The following is a 21,212-nucleotide window of genomic DNA, read 5'->3' as shown; positions in this document are numbered from 1 at the left end:
CAGGCAGAGCGCCAAAACGGTGTCTACCTGATTGGTAAAAGAGTAAAAAGGTGGGAAATCGAATTAACATCACCTCCGTTGGAAAGCTAATGACTCCCGAAAAGAGAAAAGTGGACTGTGCTAGTCCTGAGCGCTCGTCATGGTGGGGGGTGGTGTTAGGTTATTGAAATCGTTTTTTTTTTTCTGATGGAGCATTGACTAAGACCAAATACATTAGTTATTTATCACAAAAAAAGCCTTGAGTTTTGGTGAGCTCGCTGCACTAAAAATCATTTATGGTTAAAGGGGCAAACGCACATTCTTTTGCCCGCGCCCTCGCTTATCAACCTCATCTTCAAGCACCTTGCAAACGGAACGACAGAACGAAACTTGATCGGCAGTCAATGGACTCCTGTCGTATCATATATCTGAAATTATACATGTATATAAAAATTCATGTAGGAATAAAACGTACCTGGTGTGTGCACAGGTAACATATAGGCTTCAGTTTTTAAGTAATTTTAAGGCTGGAATCAGCTCAATAGACCTTATCACGGTTTTCGACGCCATCTTTAGGGGTAGGCAAAGCAGTGTTTGTATGGGAATCCGATGGCAAATAACTTTCTCCAAAATTGAATTTTACACAATTTGGGAATCGCATCGTTAAAATACTACGTAGAAGAATGTATTCACCAAGCTTGAAGGATGAAGCTTGACTAGAAAACGCTCAGTTAATTTTCTAATTTTCCATACATTTGTCTATATTTTTTTTCTCGCGAACCGCGTCTACCCAGCCAAATTAACACATAAATGTATGGAAAATTAGAAAAATCAACTGAGCGTCTTCTCGCCAAGCTACATCCTTCAAACTTGGTGAATACAATCTTCCACCTAGTATTTGAACATTGAATTAGGTGTTGGTGGAAAAGAAATCAATAAACTGACCTAGTGTTATGGTGTGAACTTTATGCCAAATGTTACCATTGAAAAGTATGCTGCGCAATGTAACGCTATTCAAACACCATACAGTTCTATTTCATAATCCAAATCTTGGCCACATCCGTTTTGTATCTAACTGAAATACAAGTACTTCACACTATTTTTTTTATAAGAATATCTTTTATAAGAATAGCTAGGCCGAAATTTGCGAAATTTTGAAAGTATTTTAAGATTAAACCCGAGGCTGAGATCTTGAAAAGAATATAATTTTGTGTGTTTAAAACTTGTAAATACAATACATTTATTTGTTTTTTGGCTAAACATTATAAATGGCCAAAAGATAACAAAAACAGCTTTAGTCGTAAGTTCGATACCAATAACATTTCTACAAGAAGTTATAGGTGTCAAATCAGGCTTTGTTGCCAGCAATCTAACTCTACAATAACTTCAACACCATCAAGGTCAATAAAACTGAAATTCCACACGTCAAAATCTAAGAATATTCACAAGAATATTTTGAGCCTACAATCAGCAAAACGATTCAGCCGAGCAGAAAAAACAATATTCTTATGGAAAGAAAGAGTGTATGCTCTGTAATCAAAGAATGTACGCAAGAATATTTTCAGTCTAAAGGTCGACAGATCTAACAAAATTACGAATACCCGGCCTGGGCATGAAAAAATTGTTCGGGTGAAAAAGCGGGAACATATGTGCTCTCACATGTTGCCTGTAAAGTCCGCTCCTCACGGCGATGCAAGCATAAGCATAAAAAGCGTCTGAGGATGGCCGGCATAAGCGGCATAAGAAGATCAAAACCTTGCGTTCTTCTTCTGCCTCTGCTTCTGATTATGTCGCTGTTATGTCCAATAGGGAAATGGTTGGCATAAGCATAAGCATAAGTGAAAGACGACGTTCAGCTTATCATTGAGCACTTTATGCTTACGCTGACCATGTCCTCACTGAGCATAACTTTAACATGACCATCAACATAAACATAAGCAGATGGCTTATGCTCATGCTTATGTCGCGGCCGTCCCCAGTAGCGCATAAGCTTCTTATGTTTATGCTTATGCTTGCGTCGCAAGTGAGGGCCGAGGTTAAGGGTGCGAGATCCTGTGAGAGCTTAGCCTGTGAACATTCCTCCTTCGGCCACTTCAGTCTCAGCCAGTCCTTCTCGGCGGCCCATCGCAGCAGTTAGAATACGGGTTGCCTCCACAATATAAATTATTTCGGAAATAAACAATAACTGACAAACGTCGGTTACCTTACCTGAAGTCAACTGCTCCTCCCGCCTTTTTAAGCATTCAATTAATTGACCCATCACACTGGATCTCATCCTTATAGAGGATGCTAGCGTGCACAGCCTACCCCACGGTATTTTACTAAGCTGCCCTCACACTTCGCTGGTGTACAGCAGGGTGGGGAGTGGCACTGTAAAAAAACACCCCAGGCAGCACTCGAAAATAGACCACTGTACGGAGCCCAGAGTGCCAAATGAATAGACCGCGCTTCCGTACGGTACAAGACTTGAGTAGATATGATCAAAATATTATATTTCATCGGTCATAACGAGGGCCGGTAACAACTAAGTGCTTAATTGAAGTGTGCGGATGCATGACTGAGGAATTGTTCACCACTGACCCACTGACCTACATCAGACAAGCAAATAATGGAATTATATTTTAGTTACACCAAAGTTGCACTTGGTACTCGATTTGGGGAAGAGGGGATTAGGTTCCATAATTCGTGATAATCAAAAGGTATCGCAATATCAAAAAATGTTCGGCCACCCAACAGGTAAAAGAGCATAGTTCAATCGTTCCTACGACAAGTATACAAATTGATTAAAGTATAAATCCCCGGGATATATCACAAGGTCTTCAACAGTAACCTGTGGTATTGAAATGTCACAAGATGTCACAGCAGTCACACGAGATGTCACAAGGCTTGATCACTTAGGTCTCACATGGGCTCCCACCGTGTATCACAAGGAGTCTCGAGGTTTCGCAGAATGTCACAAGGCGTACGTATCCATACATAGATATCTATTTGTTAGGCAGAAAATGATGTATACCTGTTTTCCAGCTACGTGCACTACTGGACAGCTGCCAAAAATTTTATAATTTTTATTTAAAAACAAAGCCGTTATTTGTGTCGTCACGCAACGCCTCTCCCCATTGCGTGACGACTTAAAGTAAACTATTTTTAGTGTAGACCTGTCACTTTCAATACCTGTCAATTTTTTTTAACATTAACCGTGATTGTTAATGTTGGATCTTGGCCTAAGAATTAATACGACTTAATTGGCCGACAATCTTTTGAGAGTTGCAGTGATAGGCAAACCGTTATATCGGACCGTGTTTGGGGGACTGAAGGAAATTGCGAAGTCACTAATCCGTGGAGAAAATATCTTAATTGCTTTGTCGGCTTCTTTCATTCACTTCAATCACGCAGAGCTGTTTAGCTATGTTGGAAGGCGGATTTCCGCTAATTGTTTAATTTTTGTTCCCAAGTAAACATATCAAGGCATAATTGCCCCTTGCACGCTTCTTGCGAAATGTATCAAGACGATAGATTAACATTACGACAGAAGTTTTTGTGTGAGAGACAAATCAATTTAGAGAATGGTTAACGCGTAAGGGCGAAGTGCTTTACACGATAATCCGCCAAATCAAAGATCAGAAAGAATTACAACGGCGGTTGGGTTACAGCCCTGGGGTGTGTTCATAATCACTTATTTTGCCGTTCAATCTGGTGCAGAAATAACTCAAAGAGAGAAGTCTGACGCTGCTACTGATGGTCTTTGTAGTTGTTTTGGTACTGTGCTTTGCGAGCTTTGTCGCCCAAAACCACCGCCAGCACCTCCCTAACCAGCATCACCAGCATGCGACCTCCCCCCACCCCTCCGCCCCTGCGGTCTCCCCGGAAGGAAGCAATCTAACACCTCTACACCTACCCGCAGGTGCCCTCAAAGTTGAACTTGAATTTTTTTTCTGTAGTCATAGCCAAGTAGCTGTCACGTTACAGTCTTTTCCTAACCGCTAAGTGTCGATAGTATTAGGTAAAATAAGTTAATGTGAGGTCCATTATCCTCAGCCATTAGACGGAGAAATAGTAATCATGTACGGCATTTCCTGCAAGTTACAAATACGTATATAGTAAAAATTCTTATAAGTGTTTTACGCTTACATTGAACGTTTTGTTTTATCGACGTCATTTTTTTTGCTGAAAAGAACATTCACTAAACTTCCTATTTCAAAACCATCGAAAATACGTGGTCGCATAGGGGCGAGGTCAGGCTGTTCGAGCTAAATCGATAGTCGGTTAAGTTATCAAAAAGCTGTTAAAATTTGGATAAAGATACGAAGCAAGTGCTTAGGGAAGAGTGAAGGAGGCTTTGTCGACCTCTTAATTTTGATTTTATAGCTCGTGTAAATGAGAATTCATACACGGTGAGTACGTGTCTGTGTGACTCGTATCTTGTATGAATAGGAAGTACAAAGCCTCGACCTTGAGGAAAAACAGAACAAAGAGAATCCAATGGAACAAGATACGTGAGAGTAGAAGTATAAATACTCCTGGCAGTGATAACATTGAAAAAGTTAGGGCATGTTACGAATTTTAACTAAGCGGAAATCCTTGACATAAATATCCTATAATTGGAGACCTAACGCTGTGATTCCGAATTTCTAGAAGATCTAAGGTCCTTTAACGTAGAGCTTCGCTAATCTATTCCGCTAATTACGCTGCTTCAGTGCAATGCCGCTGCTCTGCATGGGGTAGATTATACAGTCAGCGGTTGTCGCAATGAGTTTGAAAGATACATAAGCCGGTTCATAATACGACACATCAGTTTGAACATTGCTCTCCGCCGGTGCAAGTGAACAAGCAATATTTTTTGGAAAGCTCTTATCGTGACTCTAAGGTAACGTACATCTCTGCTGCTTCTAAGAATTTTAGTAAGAAATGCATCGAGGCAGTGGTTTAAACGTTCATTCATTCACTTTCCAAATGTTAGATATGTTGTCAACCTCAAACAGAGCCTACCCTTGCAAAATGAAATTAGTTAGCGCTGGCTGGTATCCGCCCCTCTTTACGCTTTGGTATTGCGCCAAGTTAGTGAAAACTTATCTAAAATTGATTATAATCATCTGAATTCGCAGCACTAAGATGACTTCCACCCTTGAAATAATTGCGAAAGCCGTTTAGCATGTTATTCTTCTCTCGCAAGAGGGCGTCATGTTTTTTTTTTTTCCTTTGCCTGATGCACGCATTTTCTTTTATGTTTGCACTAAAAACTAAGCACTGCCCGCCTGTGCGGCTAAGCAGCTACTTTAGCTTGTGAAAACAAACTCATTGTCAGACGTTGAGCACCAGTTATTGTCTTTCAAAATATCTGGAGGTTGACGCAGGGATTTCCATCACGTGTAGGCTTCCGAGCGGTAATGCTCACGGGCCTTTCAAAGCTCTCTCGCAACCCAGCTTTACACTTAAAGCATTGTGACATTCCGCAGCGATTTTGGTTCAAATGTGTGTTTTATTTTATCAGTAGAAATAGCGATTATGTCGAGGAAATCAAGTCGCAATTATTGTATTCCACCCTATTCTCCTGTTGAGAGAGAATTTTGGCTCAATACACAAATAAATCCGAATCGTAGAGGTTTTCCATGATTTTTTTTACACAATATTGAAGTCACTAACGTTCCTCGAGACACTCGTGTCGAAACAAAGAAATGAGGAGCCATTCGGCATTCAGCAGGTTAGATCGTCAGACACATCGGAGGAGAATAATATTAAAACGTCTGGTATATGTCTCTCGATCAATTTCCTCGGTTTATAAAGAACGTTTTTAAAAGGCCAAAGGTGCTTCGCGCACGTTTTTTTGTGTTTGTGTCTCAGAAATGCGAGGGAGTCATGCAAAGAATGTTAAAATCAGTATCACGAATTCTTTTAAGCGAAAACATGTTACGAGTCCTTTCCTTTGTTACTTCGCATTTGGTAAAAAGACGTGAAGATAGCTTCATTACGGATTTTGAATAGCTTGATAACACCTTGACCTATGGTGACAAATTATCTTGGTGCCAACATTAGATTGGATTATGAAAAGCGAATATGAGATCTATTGTACTGATAAATCATCCATGATTCACGTGAATGTAGCGTAGACTTCATGAAGATAGTATTTTGCACGTAATTTAACATTAGTCCAGGATATCACATTCTCCACTTGAAAAGCCTTACAATGTAACTATAATTCTATCGAATTACGAAAGTGAAGAAAACTAGAAGTATACATTAAATCAACACTGGGCGTATTCTTTACCAAGGTCCAGGTCATGATCCATTTCCGTCTTGACTTGATGGGAAATAAAACGTGCCCAGCAAAACCATTGTTATGTCGTAGCTCGAGGAACGGGATGAGCGAAATTGTGAGTAGACCCCTGGAAAGTTTAAAGATTCACTGGGTTTTCTGGACAAAATTCAAGACTAAATGACGTAACAAACGTTTACCCTGTTAACATAAATCGGGGGCTATCGTTGGAGTAAAGAACTGCACCCACAACAAAATTTAACATAACCAAAAAGAGGAGCAACAGCACATGCGTGTTCTCGTTCTAATTGAAATACCAGTCGGAGATATTGTGGAGGTTTAAGCAGGTTTTGTCTTTGGTGGCAGGCTCGCTACCTTTCGGCGTTTTTAACTTAGGGAAACATGTCATCTGTCGATTTGTTATCCGACATAAAAACAAAAGTTGTTTACGCCGTAAAACACGGTAGAAAGTCGTGAGAATAGAATAAAAGATGATTTTTGGGAGTTTCCCTCCTATATCAGAAACCTTTGTACTCGTTACTCTTTTTGGATTTTGTCTGAATGCGCGAGATCTTTTCGTTATTACGTAATGATTTAGGTTGTAAAAATTCGCCTCGGTCATAGTCGGATTAAATGTACATGTTTCATGTGATCAGTAAATTGAATCTACATCACTGCTTAAAATAACTGCAGAGAGGCTGAGGGTAAATCAATCTGGTAACAATGGCACGTCCCATAACAAATGTCTCTCTCACCATCAGAACGATTAACTATCTAGCTTTTTCTAATTGTTTTCACGCCTTGTTGGACTCGAACAAAGTTCCTTTCCCGTGATGAGTTGAACCTTGTTAATAGATATAATTCTAGCAACTCTGCAAAGACTTCTGGGTTCCTTTCATCTTCAGTCGAAGCACTTGTTGCGGGACTTTTATTGTCATAGGTAATTTTAGAAAGTTCTTCAAACAGATCACAAAGTTGCTTAAGCGGGCCTTCTGCTCTTTATTCTAAAAGCCGCTTATTTCGAATAGGTTTAGTTTAGTTTAGTTTAATTTAGTTGCGACCAAAGCTCTTGGGTTTAGTCCCTTTATATAGGCAACATTTAGCAACTGGCTCATTGGACTATATTTGGCCCGTTCGGATGTCCGATGTTACATGCAGGCACTTCATCCAGCCACTTTAAAAAGCTCAGTGCTCGTCTAGTGTCTAAATAAACAGTTACCAGGAAATTAAAAATATGCCATCAAGGTGATAATGCTTGAGCTGAACGTTTTGGGAGCCCCCAAGGGCATGTACGATGGAGTAGGCATCTGCGATAATCCAGGTAAGGGGGCTGGTGAGACTTTAGCCACTTAACAAGTCAAAGAAAAGTCTCTAACTCCCCGGCGGCTTGTCCAGTAGACTTGGTTTAACTTCCTCTCCCATCTTATCAGCTTAATGCATTTGTTAAGCTTAAGTGATAACGATATGTTAAATGTAGATTGGTGATTTCATGTTGATACTTTAATTAGCTTGATGTCGGCACTTTGAGTCAATCCTGGTTACTGAATGCTATTTTTGGAACGAAAGGCCTTTGATATATGTTGTTTAGATATTCTTCTGGGATGTCAAGGTCGTCTGTGTCGTTCACTTTATTTGTTGTTGTGAATAGACCATGCGTGGCTCATTTTACATGAATTTTTGTTCCTTTTTTTGAGCAGGAATTTTATTTTGGTAATTGTCCAACGACCCAACACCCCATCAAAATTATAATGGCTTATTCGTTACAGACAACATCCTCAGACTTCATGGGAATAATATTACTTGCCAATCAAATAGTGACGGAGCTGTCAGCTACTAGAGGCGGACTGGGCAATAGAAAGTGGAATTACACCTGACATGTTTGTCATGAAAGTAAACTTGTCAAATATTTTCTTGTCGATGACAGCCATTTACATATTGAAGTTTAATACAAAGAAAAAAATGGAATCACTTTCTTACCCACAGCCAAAGTTCTGAAAAATATAATCCACTAATCAAAGTTCAATAGGCCAATTTCGATCTACTAAAATTTTAATTTAGCATGCACCTAGGCTTTGGGGAATAAACCAAACGAAATCATTTGTTCTCCCTTAACCTCTGTTGGTTTCTTTTCTTTTAACTTGATTACGTACTCCCCTAAGCCTCGGCGCCAAGTTACAACTTTTTGTTTATCGAAACTGGCTTATTATAGCACACCTGGGCTGGCAACAATAGATTGAAAGTTCCGTTCTATTTGCAATACACGTTTGTTTTAGCGTCACCATCGGCACTTAACTAAATCATTTGTTCTTATTATCACTAAGCCACCTATGTAAGCATTAATTCTTAGTATTTGACGTTGCGCTGTTGTCACGGTATCTAATACCAGTCACCTTGACGAACTATGTACGCTCTTTTAAATTACATACTGTACATGTACTGCTTGAATTCACAGTTGATATAGTGGTCAATCGTAGCAGGGCATTTTGGTTGTTGTTTGAAGAATTATGTCTCTGACCTAAGAAAAATGAAATAAGTCCGTATATATAAGCATGGTAGACATGTCAGAGTACGGACACCTGTACAAAGGCTAATGGTATATTTCTGGTAATATCAAGATTAGATACCCATCACAGGGCCCCGTTACCTGGAGCACCCTGAGACGGGAAGGGCTGAGCTAACCCAAGGTCATTTCCACGAGATGATCTTAGTAACTTTGTTGAATGATTTTAATCCATCCTGCTATGAGAATTCATCTACAGCACTCGCGTATGTCAGTCTCGTTTCTTTGAAAATGGAATAGCAACACCCACCCGACACACGTCATTTACAAAGGCACATGCAATTGTGGACAAACATATTTTGGCGAAACTGCATGCAACCTTGAATCCCGCGAACACTACAATATCAACATCGATCACACCACTGTCGTATAAATCTTAAACAATTTACGATACTCTATCAAGGTGAGAAAATTTGAAATGCTCTGCCAATATCTATCACTGGTTCAACAAGCTTTACCGGCTTTAAGAAACAAAATGATGAAATCTTTATTCAAGCCTTATTTATATCTGCACCCAGTTGTTTGCAGAACTGACACTGATTTTTTTTTTTATGAAGATTTTTTTTATATGAGATTATTTTGGTTTAGCACTTTAAACCTTTCTCGTCCGGTACCCCATTCATCCCATTATTAGTATTGAAGATATATCCGTTTAATTCCAAACTGGTTGAGATTTCTTGTATTTGTCCTCAACACCAGTAGCAAGCAGTACATCAGTAACAGGTAATAAACACTGAACGAACAAACGGCAGAAATACCCATGTCCTGTCCTGTTGCTTACAAACACCTAACTTTTTTTCGGGTTCTGATTGCGTGAGTGACATCACCAGATAGCTGTCTATTTAAGAACCTTATTTAAGGATCGGCCCTTTTGAGTTGCGACCAAAGTTCTTGCGGAGAAGATCCGTATAAGCGTTTAGGAAGATGTTATTTGAACTGCTATTATTTATCCCGTCTTTCAGTAGTAATATGCGTTATATTTACGTTACTTTTTCGTTGTGCCATCATGTTGGTACTACAGCAGAAACAAATAGGTTTAAAAACGGGGAAACGACTGGACTTTCAACAAACGGCTTTTGGAGAAGCTGACCATTGAAAGGAAATGAAACTGTATAGCTGTAGCTTTTCACTTGCTTTAGTTGGTAAATATGTATTTAATGACCCCAATTATCTAGTGACTGAAATGGAATTTGTTTGCTCACCAAATATTGATGTTTGCTTAGATTTTAATAATTCCTCGGAAATTTCCATGTTTAGCTTTTTGTTTCCCTTAGAATTCGATCAATTTCCGGTCCAATCAAGAGCGTCCGACAACAAAATTAATACTTTATCAGTATAAGTTTTCAGTGTTTCTAGGGTCAATTCGTGGTTAAGGAATACTATGTAGATGAAACATGTGTCAAAAGACATTGATATGAGTTTCCGCTTGGAAGCCATTATACCCACTATGAGAGTTCGTCCTCTTCTTGTGTTCTTGACAGAACTGCGAACTATCTCGTGGGAAGTGCAAATTAACAGCTTAATGTCGGGGGATATAAACGCCTCACACAAATCGCACCGGATTGCATCACGGATTACGTTGGATTATGTCCTATAACATTATCTTGTTATATTAATTAGCACATCACTTTTGGTTCAGTTTTCAAATGTTTGTTAAAATTAATGCACTGATTTTATAACAGTGTTGTGTCGATACTACCAGCCCTACAGTGTAGTTGTTAAACTGTCCAAATACTCTTTGGAAAGTTTTCCTTAGCTATACTTCTTTAACGTATTGTTAGCGTTCATAACACCTCTTCATTCCAAGTGATTCGAGAAAGGAATACGATGCCCGTGTTAATCATAGGTAGACAGGAGAGTTTCGCACTGAGGTGAAACTAAACGTTTGTGAACTGTTACCTGAGAACTGGGAGGTGAAGTGTGTCTCCGAAACTAGTTAAGTTAACACATACAAAACTGGCCGGTAGCCTCTTCTGAGAGAGCAAACAAGCGCTATTTTTGACTCGGCTAAAGGAGCTGAAGGATCTTGTACTCAATGGGATGAAACGTTAGAGTAATACTCAGAAAGCCGTTTGTTTTGTTTATGTAAAACAAAAATGAGACATGGCGGAGACTCCTTGAAAATGAAAGTGAACTCAATACGCCGAATGAAAGACCCCTTCCAAGTTGTATTTCCGGTGTCTTAAGTTACATTAAGTTTGAAATGAGTGAATAGTAAGAGGTTAGTTGGATAGATTTTAAACAATCGACACCCCACAGATGTTTATTCGAAGAAATTCCCTATTTAAAATCGTACGAGGCTGCCTTGCTGTCATCTGAAGTGTTTATTCATAGCCGACAGCAGCCATCGACGGCGTTTGCCAGTCAATAACTTCGGTGTGCCGGCAAATATTTGCCTGATAAAGTCCAACAGCTTCTACAAAAAAAAAATTCAGGTAACCAACATATTTTGCAGGTATTGTACTCTAAACTTGCATTAGATGTTCTGGCAAACGTGCCGTGTGGTTTTGGCATCTGCTAGCGGTTTAACCTTTCGTTTTTAAAGAAAACGTTTGCTCTATCCTATAGATACGTATTTCGCAGTAATTCTATAATTTGGAAGGGAGTACTTAAGTTGTAGGCACCTACAGCATGGCTTTAAAAGTAATGATACTCAAATCCGGCAAATGTTCTATCAAAGATGTTTAAAACCTAAAGGACGAATCAATGTCAATAACGTTTGGGACTGCACTGTATAGAGACTAACTTTGTTTTAGGACGGCAACGCCTTTTGCTTTGCACTTTTCTGTTGTTGTTCATACTGTTCCCATCCCAATATTAACTTTTTTATAATCTATTGGTCTTTTTTATTATAGATAAACATGACGATTTCAAGAACATTCTGGACGAAATTCCTTAGTGTAATTTTCATAGTTCTCCTTCTACTTGAGGCTATCGACACCAGAGTAAGTAAAGTTCTACATTTGTGGCTCTGTATTATGTCACCGCCTGTGGTCCTCAAACTTATTATTGGAGGATTCATCTCCTTCTTAGACAGAAACGCAATATTGACAAGACGTTTTATTGGTGGTTAATTAACGGAACATGACTGACGCACATGAAAAGCTCTTACACTTCTTGAATTTCTATTTTTGACGCTAGGCGGAATAAACTGCATTGTCGTTTCTAATTCAAGAACAACACAGATTCTCTCTGTGTTGCAGCATTAACGTTTCTTGTATGATGCAACTTTACAAATTGTGCAAAATTTTGTTCGGCTACTGGGTCCTTTCAAAGAGTTCCCTTAAGAAGGGGTACCTGATCGATGGGGTACCGTTCTGTCAACGAATTCTCCTTAAGAGGAATCGATCGTCTGATTTTCAACACGTTTTTTATTCTTGCGAATTGTAAGTATTGATTAACACTCTGTGGTTTTAATTTCCTCTTCGTTTACTGAATCCTTTTCGTCAGTATTGGCAAGTAATTAAAATCGATTGTAAAACAGCAGTAAACTCAACAATAAGGCTAGGGTGGTATCATTGTTTAAAGCATGTTACGGTGGTATGATTGTTTAAAGCATGTAACTAAAGTTCAAATGCCTATTGTTGCGTTCGCCGGTAAATTTTTACTTCAGCTGCTTGGCCATGGGCCAAACACAAACTGAATCTTTTTTACTGTCTTTCGGCAGTAACTTTGATTAATCTGTCAGTTATTAAATGGAAATGATGATAGCTAACAAGACATGTTGTGGTCACCAACATAAGCAAATCTGAAATTCACCTGAATACGCGCACGTATGCCAACTAGAACGCCAACTAGATGATGGCCCTGTGCCTTTTTTTTTTCCTACATTCCTATCATTTTATTCCATTTCAGATTACATGAGACCCCGACCACACTACACCGGAAAATCTGAAAACGCAGCTTTTATTTTTCTACGGTTAGGCCTACCGTCTACACTAGTCTGTCACGAAAAACGAGCTTTTCAAACCTGAGCAATTTCAAAACGCCGGCTTTGCGTTTTAGTGTGGACGGAAAACATTTGAAAACGAAGCTATTCGAAAACGATGACAGCACGATAATCATGTCCAGCCCGAGTTTTCCACAAACACAAATCCAAAATGACGAGGTGATTGTTTCGTTTTCAAATTTCTCTGGCGTAGTGTGAACGGGGCCCAAGCTATCAGTGTTGGAAATGGAGAAAACAATTGGGGTCGCCCACTTCGTTTCAGTCTTTAAGACATAAATCGCGTAAATAAAACTTTGGTGTTTTGAAAAATGGGCGCAGGTACCTCGGCATTATCTACAGGGTTTTTTTTTATAATAAGAATATTCAAGATGAGTTAACGGAGGCAAATTATCTTTGCCATATGTTTTGTAATTGGGTCTTTACCGTTGACGACTCTAAGTTTTGTCATCCTTTTCATATAACTTTTTCAAACTTTTAATATTTATTTTGTTCATTTTTTTTCGGAAAACGTAGAAAAACCACAGATAAAGATCTCTATCAAAAGAAAAATGAGGGTCACCGTGTGTCTAAGGTCGTACGTTAAATCCACGCCCAAAGTAAGTCAGTGGCCTTTAGCACTATAGTTGTTCATTTTGTTCAAATCCAGGCTGTTATATCAGTGGCCACAATCACAATTGTTGTTCTTTTTATTACTTACGACCTTAATGGTGAGAATTTGCTAAAGAATTCATGTATACCGTGCATTTCATTTTCAATGAACCTTTAGCGTGTTGACCTGCCTACCTACCCGGTGGTCTATTTTTGTTTACAGTTTTTTGGAACAAACATATTTTGTTTTCGATCTGCATGTCCAGTGCCTGTATCCGTGATGTGCCCAGGGGATCAATTTCCAATATTTCTATACTTGGCTACTTAATTTTTAAGATTTCCGACGACTCGTCTTCCAACCTTAAAGAAAACGGATATGAAGAAATCATCACGGAACAACAGTCTGCGACTTGTTAATTGAAGACGACCAAAACGCAAAGCAAAGTTCAACCGGAAATCCTTTCTTGTTTCTTTCTTTTTTCCCTGAACTTGTATTTTAGGGTACAAGGGTACTTTCTCTGGATAATAGCAATCTCTGGATTTTGTTAACTGAAGATAAGCAGAAAAAGCAAAGTTCAACCGGAAATAGTATTTTTTGTTTCTTTGTCCTTTTTTTTGTGAGCTTGTACTTTAGGGTGTTAGAGCTTGAGATCTTGCCCTTTCTCCGCATAACCTGTGGACGATCAAGATTTCAATTTAACCCGCCCGGGGAGCAGTGGTGTGAGCGCTCGCTTCCCACCTATGTAGCCCGGGTTCGATTCCGGCTCGGTGTCATATGTGGGTTGAGTTTGTTGTTGGTTCTCGCCTTGCTCTGAGGGTTTTCTCTGGGTTCTCCGGTTTTCCTTCCTCCACAAAAACCAACTCTTCAAATTCCAATTCGACCGGAGTAGAGGACCCGCATAAAACCAGCTAATGCTGATGTAGTTTCCTCTCTAAATAGTGTAATTTATTTTATTTTATTTTATTTTATTTATTAAAAAGGAACAAACGCTAGTCCCATATTTTGGACGCAACTTTAGTTTTTGTTAAGTCTCAGAGGAACAATTTATTGTTGGAAATTGCGCCCTAACAGAGACCAAATCCAAGAATAAGAAAAGGATAACCAGGAGGGGATGTTGCCAAGGAGCAGGCCAAAAGTTGTGTGAAATCCACTAAAAATATAAAGGGTATTTTCGTGATGCAAATTCCGTTCAGAAGAACGATCGGGGGACCTGAAATAGTCACTCTAGTAAGGAAATGTGGCATATGTCTATGACGCTATGTTAAGAGTCATGCATAATGTGAAGTGTCGAAGCCTTCATATGTGGGGCCGGCCCTGAGTTTTAAAGTGAGAGCTTGTTATATATCATATCTAATAAGTAGAAAAAGGAAATCCCCATTGAAAATCCATTATATTTGTTAGCAGACTTTACCTGTAACTAAACTTCGCGGGACTGTGTTGATATTCATTATTGTAAACGTAAACCAGCGCACAGCTGAGACTTAGCAATGTAATAGATAGAGGTAATGTGCGTTACAAAGATCTACAGTGGAACAAACAGGAACAAAAAATCATGTTCAAGAACAGCTTGTTTTAAGACGGTGACATTAGGTTATAACTTAAGGGAAATTTTGTCAGAAGTTGATGGGGTCTTTGCCTTTGTCTGTTTGTCATCAAAGGCAACTTTTGCAAGGCTATGACAGCTCAGAACATACCATTTATATGAGTAGAATATTTCTGAGGACTAGTGCGCGCCTGTCATTACTGCTTCATGGATTACCTTACGCTTAATCCCATACAGTTTTTGAGGATTATATCGCGTTTCCTTACCAAGTACCGCGGGAATAACTTCCTATGATGGCGTCAATGTTTGTACCAACAGATTCTCTCACCCAGGAGGATGTTTCGTAATATATCAAAGACGAAAAACGGTGTTTGACCACAATTCCAAAAACCGAGAAGAGAGTTGAAAACATGACGCACAGCGGAATAGTTTTGATGAACTGCAAGGTGTTTGGAAATGTGGTCAAACCCTGTCTCGAGTATTTGTCATATACACTCAATCGAAACTAAAAAAAAAAAGTGAAAATAGAGAACTAAAATTGTAAAAATCTTTGCTAATTACGATCAGATATCCAAACACTTTCTTTCTTTAAACAATGAGTTCGAGGAAAAAGAGTAACCCTTAGGCCTAAAAGGAAGGTTTTTTCACCTGTATTGCCAAGAAGGACTTTTTCTTCTTTCGTTGAGATTACAACCAATTACAGACTAGAACTATCATATAAACGCGAAATCTCATTGGCTACACAGTGGTCGTTTAACGATCGATAGACCTGGTCGATCTTTGAAAATGTTTTACATTTCGACTTTTCGTGAAGTTCTCGAAATAGAGATTTTTTACTCGATATACCAGTTGATGACCATTTTCAAATTTCCGTTTAAAAATATGAGCCGGAAATCCTTATTGGAGGAAAGGAAAAGATTGGCGTAACGTTGGGACGGTTTAATTACCTCATACATGAAATATGCGTTCTTGACTGTAGAAAATCTATAATAACCAAGGAAACGGGGGCTTATGTGGAAACTACAGTGAATTCGTTATTTCTCTTTCTTTTGGGTGGAATTAACAAGATTAGTAATTCTCTCAAACGACTTAAGCCAAGTATTTGACTCAGGGTGGTCCAAAATTAGAACCTTGTGTCACGGTAACATTTGCATGATTTGAAGTAATTTTCTAATTATTTACCCCTCGGTTTTCTCCAAGAAACAATTTTTGTATCATTCAGATGACCGCAAAACCGGGATAAGGATGGATTTTTATCAGAATGTTTCGATGGACTAGATGCATTGATGACTACATCCCGGCTTGTGTTCGCATGTTATTGGAACTTCAGGGAGGCAAACTTCCCTCACTCATTGAGGATTATCGCCTTATTCCTGATGAAAGCCGACACGAATTGTGTATGAAATTCTCAATTATAGCTAGTTATTATATACACTTCATCAGGATTAAAACTTATCTTCCTATTTTTGGTAGAAAAATAGTGACTGCAGGATATGGTTTCCTTAAACTGGCCAAATTTAACAATTTTGGGGTTGTACCTAGTAAAGAAAAGAGAATATTACTCAGTAAAGTGCCCCGCAAGACAGGACGTATAAAAACTGAAAAACGAAAGAGAACCAGCAGAGTTATTTGTTCCCTTATCGTCGAAGCAACCACAAACGGTGTAATAGACTTACGTTCCGTTATTGTTGCCCCTGTGCAAGATAAACTACGGAAATCAACAAAACAAATAACCTCAATGTTGTTTATCAATAATCAGCAATAATGTATCTGTTGTCCTATTTTGACTTGTGATATGTTCTTATAAACCCAGCAGCAAAACGTTGGTATGCAGTTCTCGCGATTACTCTACTTTTTCTTTGGTGTTTGCGGGAAATTGGTGAAGGGCTATCCGTTTCTAAATAAGACTAGGTTCAAGTTATGTAGTTTAAATACACGTGTGCTACCTTGAAGGCTGGTTTCAGTTAAACTTTCTTATTAGAGATAATCTGTGAACATGGATTGAAGTTTAATTCAACACTACTAAAGGTGATGAATAACTATCTATATTTGTAACCAATATTAATGGGAATAAAGACAGAAGGTACAGTTGATTCTGCTCTGTATCTACCGTCGTGACCTTTCTACAATGTCGCGAAGCTTTGCAAAAAAGCCCCATTGTTTTAGTTGTACAAACTGCTGTCCTTGATCACTGCTGCTGACACAATTACGAGTAGAACTAGAATATTAAATAAACCTTACAAATTTGTACGTAGTCCTTACCTGATCGAAATTAAAACTGTGAGGCTATGAAATGGCTTTAATAGATACAATTGAAATTTTATGCAACTGAAAATTAAAATACATATATATTCTTTAGCTGGCGTTGCATGATATAAATTTATCAAGAGAAATAAAATTTGGGCTCTAGCACAAAAGTATGCAAAGTAAAGTTCCTTGCAAATCACACGCCCTTCTTGTTCGTTTTCAAAGGACTGGGTTCAAAGGACGGATTTCAAGCTAAGCCCTTTATCCAGTCTCCCTCCCTCCTCCCTTCCGCTAGACAGTCCTTATCTAAATAACCATGCCGGTTTATTGACGTTTGACCGATTTGTCTTTAATAGCCACCCAAGAAAGCAAAAAGCAGACCTCGTGTAAAGCATTGCGGAAAGAAGAATCATCTGTGCGAACCTGGATCGAGAAAGGTAACGTTTATTAACTCATTTCTCATTACGTTTATAGTTTAACAAGCGTCATGAAGCGTAAAAGCCATCAGTTTCATGAAGCCCTTCTGTTTTAAGTCCAGGTGATAACAAGTCCTTATCAAGTAATGTATGCATACCTTTAGTGTACACACACACGTCCAAACTTTTAGTGTACATACACGTCCAAACCCGACTCAAACGAGCCAGTCAATATCCCCTAGATATATGTATTAAGCTGATTTATGATTTGAAATAAAGCCACCTACTAAGATAAGCCTCTACCTCCGGTCCTCTCTCGACCAAAACGCCTTTAAGTAAATAAAACCAAGGCACGCAATAGAACTTAAAACTCAGCGAGCTTACGCCTCGTGCTAATTTTTTTCCTGCTAACAAGAGTTACCATTATTATTATTTACCAAAATCGTATTAATATACTATACTTCATCCCATTTTTTATAGCTATGCTGTGCTGTAGGCTACACTTGTCGAGTGACTGAAAGTTCTTCCAATCAGACAAAACAGCAAAAGAAAAAGAGAAACTTCGGAACTTGCCAACCAATTATACCAATGAGAGTGAGTGAGAAAGAAATTGAAGAAAAACGGCCTATTCCATCATTCTGGCTTTAAGAGCAGTTGATTTATGAAAATGGTGATCTTTTTTTCATAAACAATCTGATGGGAACTCTCACACGCCTTGCTGACCTCAGACAGAATACCCGCTGTGAACACAAGACTGCTCTAAACAACGCAATGTTTGCATTTTGTACTTGTGTGTACGGTTAATGATAAAAAGCGTAATGAAGGCGGCTTTAAGATATTGCCTAAATTAACAAAAGGTGTTGTCCACCTTTTACGGCATTATTTATGTTTAGATAATTTATTTATATTCCTCAGCAATTGTTTAAGGTTCAGTCGAATACGTAAAAAGCGTATAACATGGTATTGCACTGAGGATCATATATTTAACAGACTGACTATGAACAAACCAATCACAGGAAAGAAAGGACAAATTTAAAAATAAAGACAAGGGGAAGGTTATTTTTAATGAATAAGTGCAAAATTCGACAATGGTTTTAAAAACACAGATATGTGCAGGGGAAAGAAAGCTATTTAGGATCACGTGCGCGGAAGGTTTAAGCTTCAATATCTCATAGTTTTAACTTACAACAATACATGTAGCTGAAATTTATCTCTGTGATTTCCTGGAGAAAGTCTCCTTTGAAAGTCAACTTTGCTTTTGCCTCTGAAATTCCCTGGAAGGCAAAAACAAATTAACGAACTTGTTATTTATCTTTCCCCATTTAAATATATATTTCCAGCGTATATCGACTTGACTCAGGCGCCATATTTCGAAAAAGATTGTCTCCTGGTGTCGTTTTAAGACGAATGACGTATATACCGTATATCGCGATGAAACGCCGGCTGCGTTTCCGGCGTTAATTCTAAGCGCAGCCTGATTTGTTTTCATGAATAACTGAAAACATGTTATAATTTCAAGCCGCTATTTATTAGCGGTCCCGCGTTAAATCGGTCGAGAAAATACGGTACATACCTTTTGCGTGTTGCTGTATAAACATAAACAGACCTCATTACGTGATTATTACAATCCAACCTTTCAGCTTCCATTTAGTTTGGCTGTCCCTTTCACGATCCGTAATTTTGAGCCGAAATAAACCAGTCAAAAAGCCCCATTTCCAGTGAGGTCAACAAAAGTGTTTCTCAGCAATTGTTTTGTCAATGTTTAGAAAGAAAAAGCAAACTGTCCGTAATCTCCTCTCTCTTTCTCAACGTTAAAACAAGATCTAAATGAGGCTTTGGCTTGCAGTGGCGCCTTAGCTAGCTGCTGGGCAGCACCTTGTGCTTTTTGCTTATCCCTTGCTATTTCAGTTAAATAGGTTAGGTCACGATAGTTTCACACCATGTTAAAAAGGTTACTCGTGGAGGTATTACTGAATTTCAATAGCAGCTTGGCCCAAAAACGGCCTAACTCTTTAAGGAGCAGCCATGGAATCAAAATTGACCCTACATGAAACCATGAAATTTTCAGTTAGATTGATTTGTACTCACTTAATTAAAGTTCTAGTGAACCATTTCTTAGTATTAGCAATATGTTTCTGTTTAATGGAACAAAGTTACCCATATTTATATAGAGCTCTTCCTACAATGGGAGAGTGTGTTTTATTTTAGCAGTGTGAGTGTGGTATTAAATAATATAATTATATTGAAAGCCATAGTTCCGGAGTCAGATTATCTAGCGATTCCTGCAATTCGTATGTAATTTACATTCACCTAAATTACTTTAAAAAAAAAATGATATCAAACCAGAGTGTTACAAATGAGAGTGTTGAAATAAATTCCTCCTTTTTTAAATCTTGCAAACCGTGTTGTTCAGGTGTACCCAAATGACATTTGCGCCCATTGTCTCTGCGCAATGGGGGCGGTGGAGTGGTACCGGTTGAATTAACTTTACCGGCAGTTTACTCTCTGAAATGGTCGGTGACCCCATCTTATGTTTTCATAGAACACTTCCTTTGCTGAATTTCTCCATTTTGACAAGAAACAGAAAAAAATCTGTACGTGAGAAGTTACAATATTTGACCTTTACTTCGAATGAGGACGGGCAAGACTGACATGTATTATTTTTCAAGGTTTATTCCACCTCAAGGAACGACATCAGCTGCACAAGTTTGTTTAATTGGCTCAGTTATGTTGAATTTAGTACGTTTAACTGATCTAAATTTCACTAATGTAGCTTCTTTTATTGCTGATAGTTGTAAGTAAGATCGTCTTAAAATAACTAAAGCTGTTAATGCATGTTATCTCGAAAAAGAGCACGGTGACCTCCCCCCCGCCAACCCCACTTTTTGGTCTTATTGGGCAAAGGTTGATCCCTACCTTACTGCTTGGCAAGTTTAATGTGTGCGTGGGAACAGCTCTAACCCCATTCCCCCCTCGGCCACTTCACTCCCAGCCAGTTCTTCTTGCCCTTCCAGCCTCTGTCAGCACCTTCCAGCCGGAGCCTTTTCACAGGCTATTTGTGCGCAAGCATACTTAAAAGAGAACCAATGGCTAGAGATCATATTTTGAAATTGAAGGACCGCGAGAAACTTCAGGATCCGAAAAAGATGCTGTTGAAAGTGAAAATCAACGAAGGAAATACATCATGGTGCGAGTGATTTTGGCTGTGAGCTAGGAAGGTCAACAAGAAAAATAATGTTTATGCCAAAGGAAGCAACGATAAGCTTTCGGGTGAAAGGACTTGTGTAGTTCAGAAGATAACGTGTATTTATAAAATATGGCTAATCCTCCGCAGGAAAAACATGGCAACTGGTACATTTACCCATAGTTCTTAGCACACGAAAAGTTTAGCGACGCTCATAAAAACGTGGAGAAAAGTAAGAAAACCTTCAGACCTAGCGTACACAATGTCGTTAGCACAGGGAAAAATATTGTAACAAAAAAATATGGCTTTCCTTGTACTTTATGGCTCTGTTACGTTCGCATAGTATTGTAGTTAAATGTGCAGCCGCCATGGTTTTTGCTCCCGAGGATTGGACAGTCCCTGACTACGGAGTTTTCCTCTCCGAGTAATGTGGTTAGGAATAATTTCATAAGCCAAACTATCGGCTTGCGAATTATCATTATTATACATTGTAGT

The 21,212-nt window shown here is 38.7% G+C and overlaps 2 protein-coding genes across 4 annotated transcripts in view; one reads left to right on the top strand and one right to left on the bottom strand.

Annotated features, from left to right (window-relative positions):
• Positions 1-2,885, bottom strand: part of LOC145503107 (adenosine receptor A1-like) — a 10,526-nt gene extending 7,641 nt beyond the window's left edge. Inside the window, exon 1 of one of the 2 annotated variants that reach the window (XM_081482551.1) lies at positions 2,188-2,885. The gene's annotated coding sequence lies outside the window, so the exon portion shown is untranslated. Of the gene's footprint in view, positions 148-2,187 lie in introns of those variants that run through there. The other variant, XM_081482552.1, reaches the window with a different exon arrangement.
• Positions 2,886-4,201: 1,316 nt separating this feature from the next.
• LOC145502562 (uncharacterized) lies at positions 4,202-21,024 on the top strand. Of its 2 annotated transcripts, XM_081481890.1 has the most exons (4): positions 4,202-4,843; positions 11,645-11,734; positions 17,474-17,554; positions 18,014-21,023. In XM_081481890.1, exons 2-4 carry the CDS (start codon positions 11,651-11,653, stop codon positions 18,179-18,181), a joined length of 333 nt encoding a protein of 110 aa, XP_081338016.1. In that variant the 5' UTR covers positions 4,202-4,843; positions 11,645-11,650; the 3' UTR covers positions 18,182-21,023. The 2 variants fall into 2 exon arrangements, with proteins under 2 accessions (XP_081338016.1, XP_081338017.1); XM_081481891.1 differs by lacking the exon at positions 4,202-4,843 and having other exon boundaries at positions 11,654-13,334; positions 18,014-21,024.
• Positions 21,025-21,212: the final 188 nt, after the last annotated feature.

The sequence above is a fragment of the Orbicella franksi genome, chromosome 11 (genome assembly GCF_964199315.1).
Source record: "Orbicella franksi chromosome 11, jaOrbFran1.1, whole genome shotgun sequence".
NCBI classification, from domain to species: domain Eukaryota; kingdom Metazoa; phylum Cnidaria; class Anthozoa; order Scleractinia; family Merulinidae; genus Orbicella; species Orbicella franksi.
Note: the sequence above shows the minus strand (reverse complement) of the source record. Positions and strands in the feature narration are given on the sequence as shown.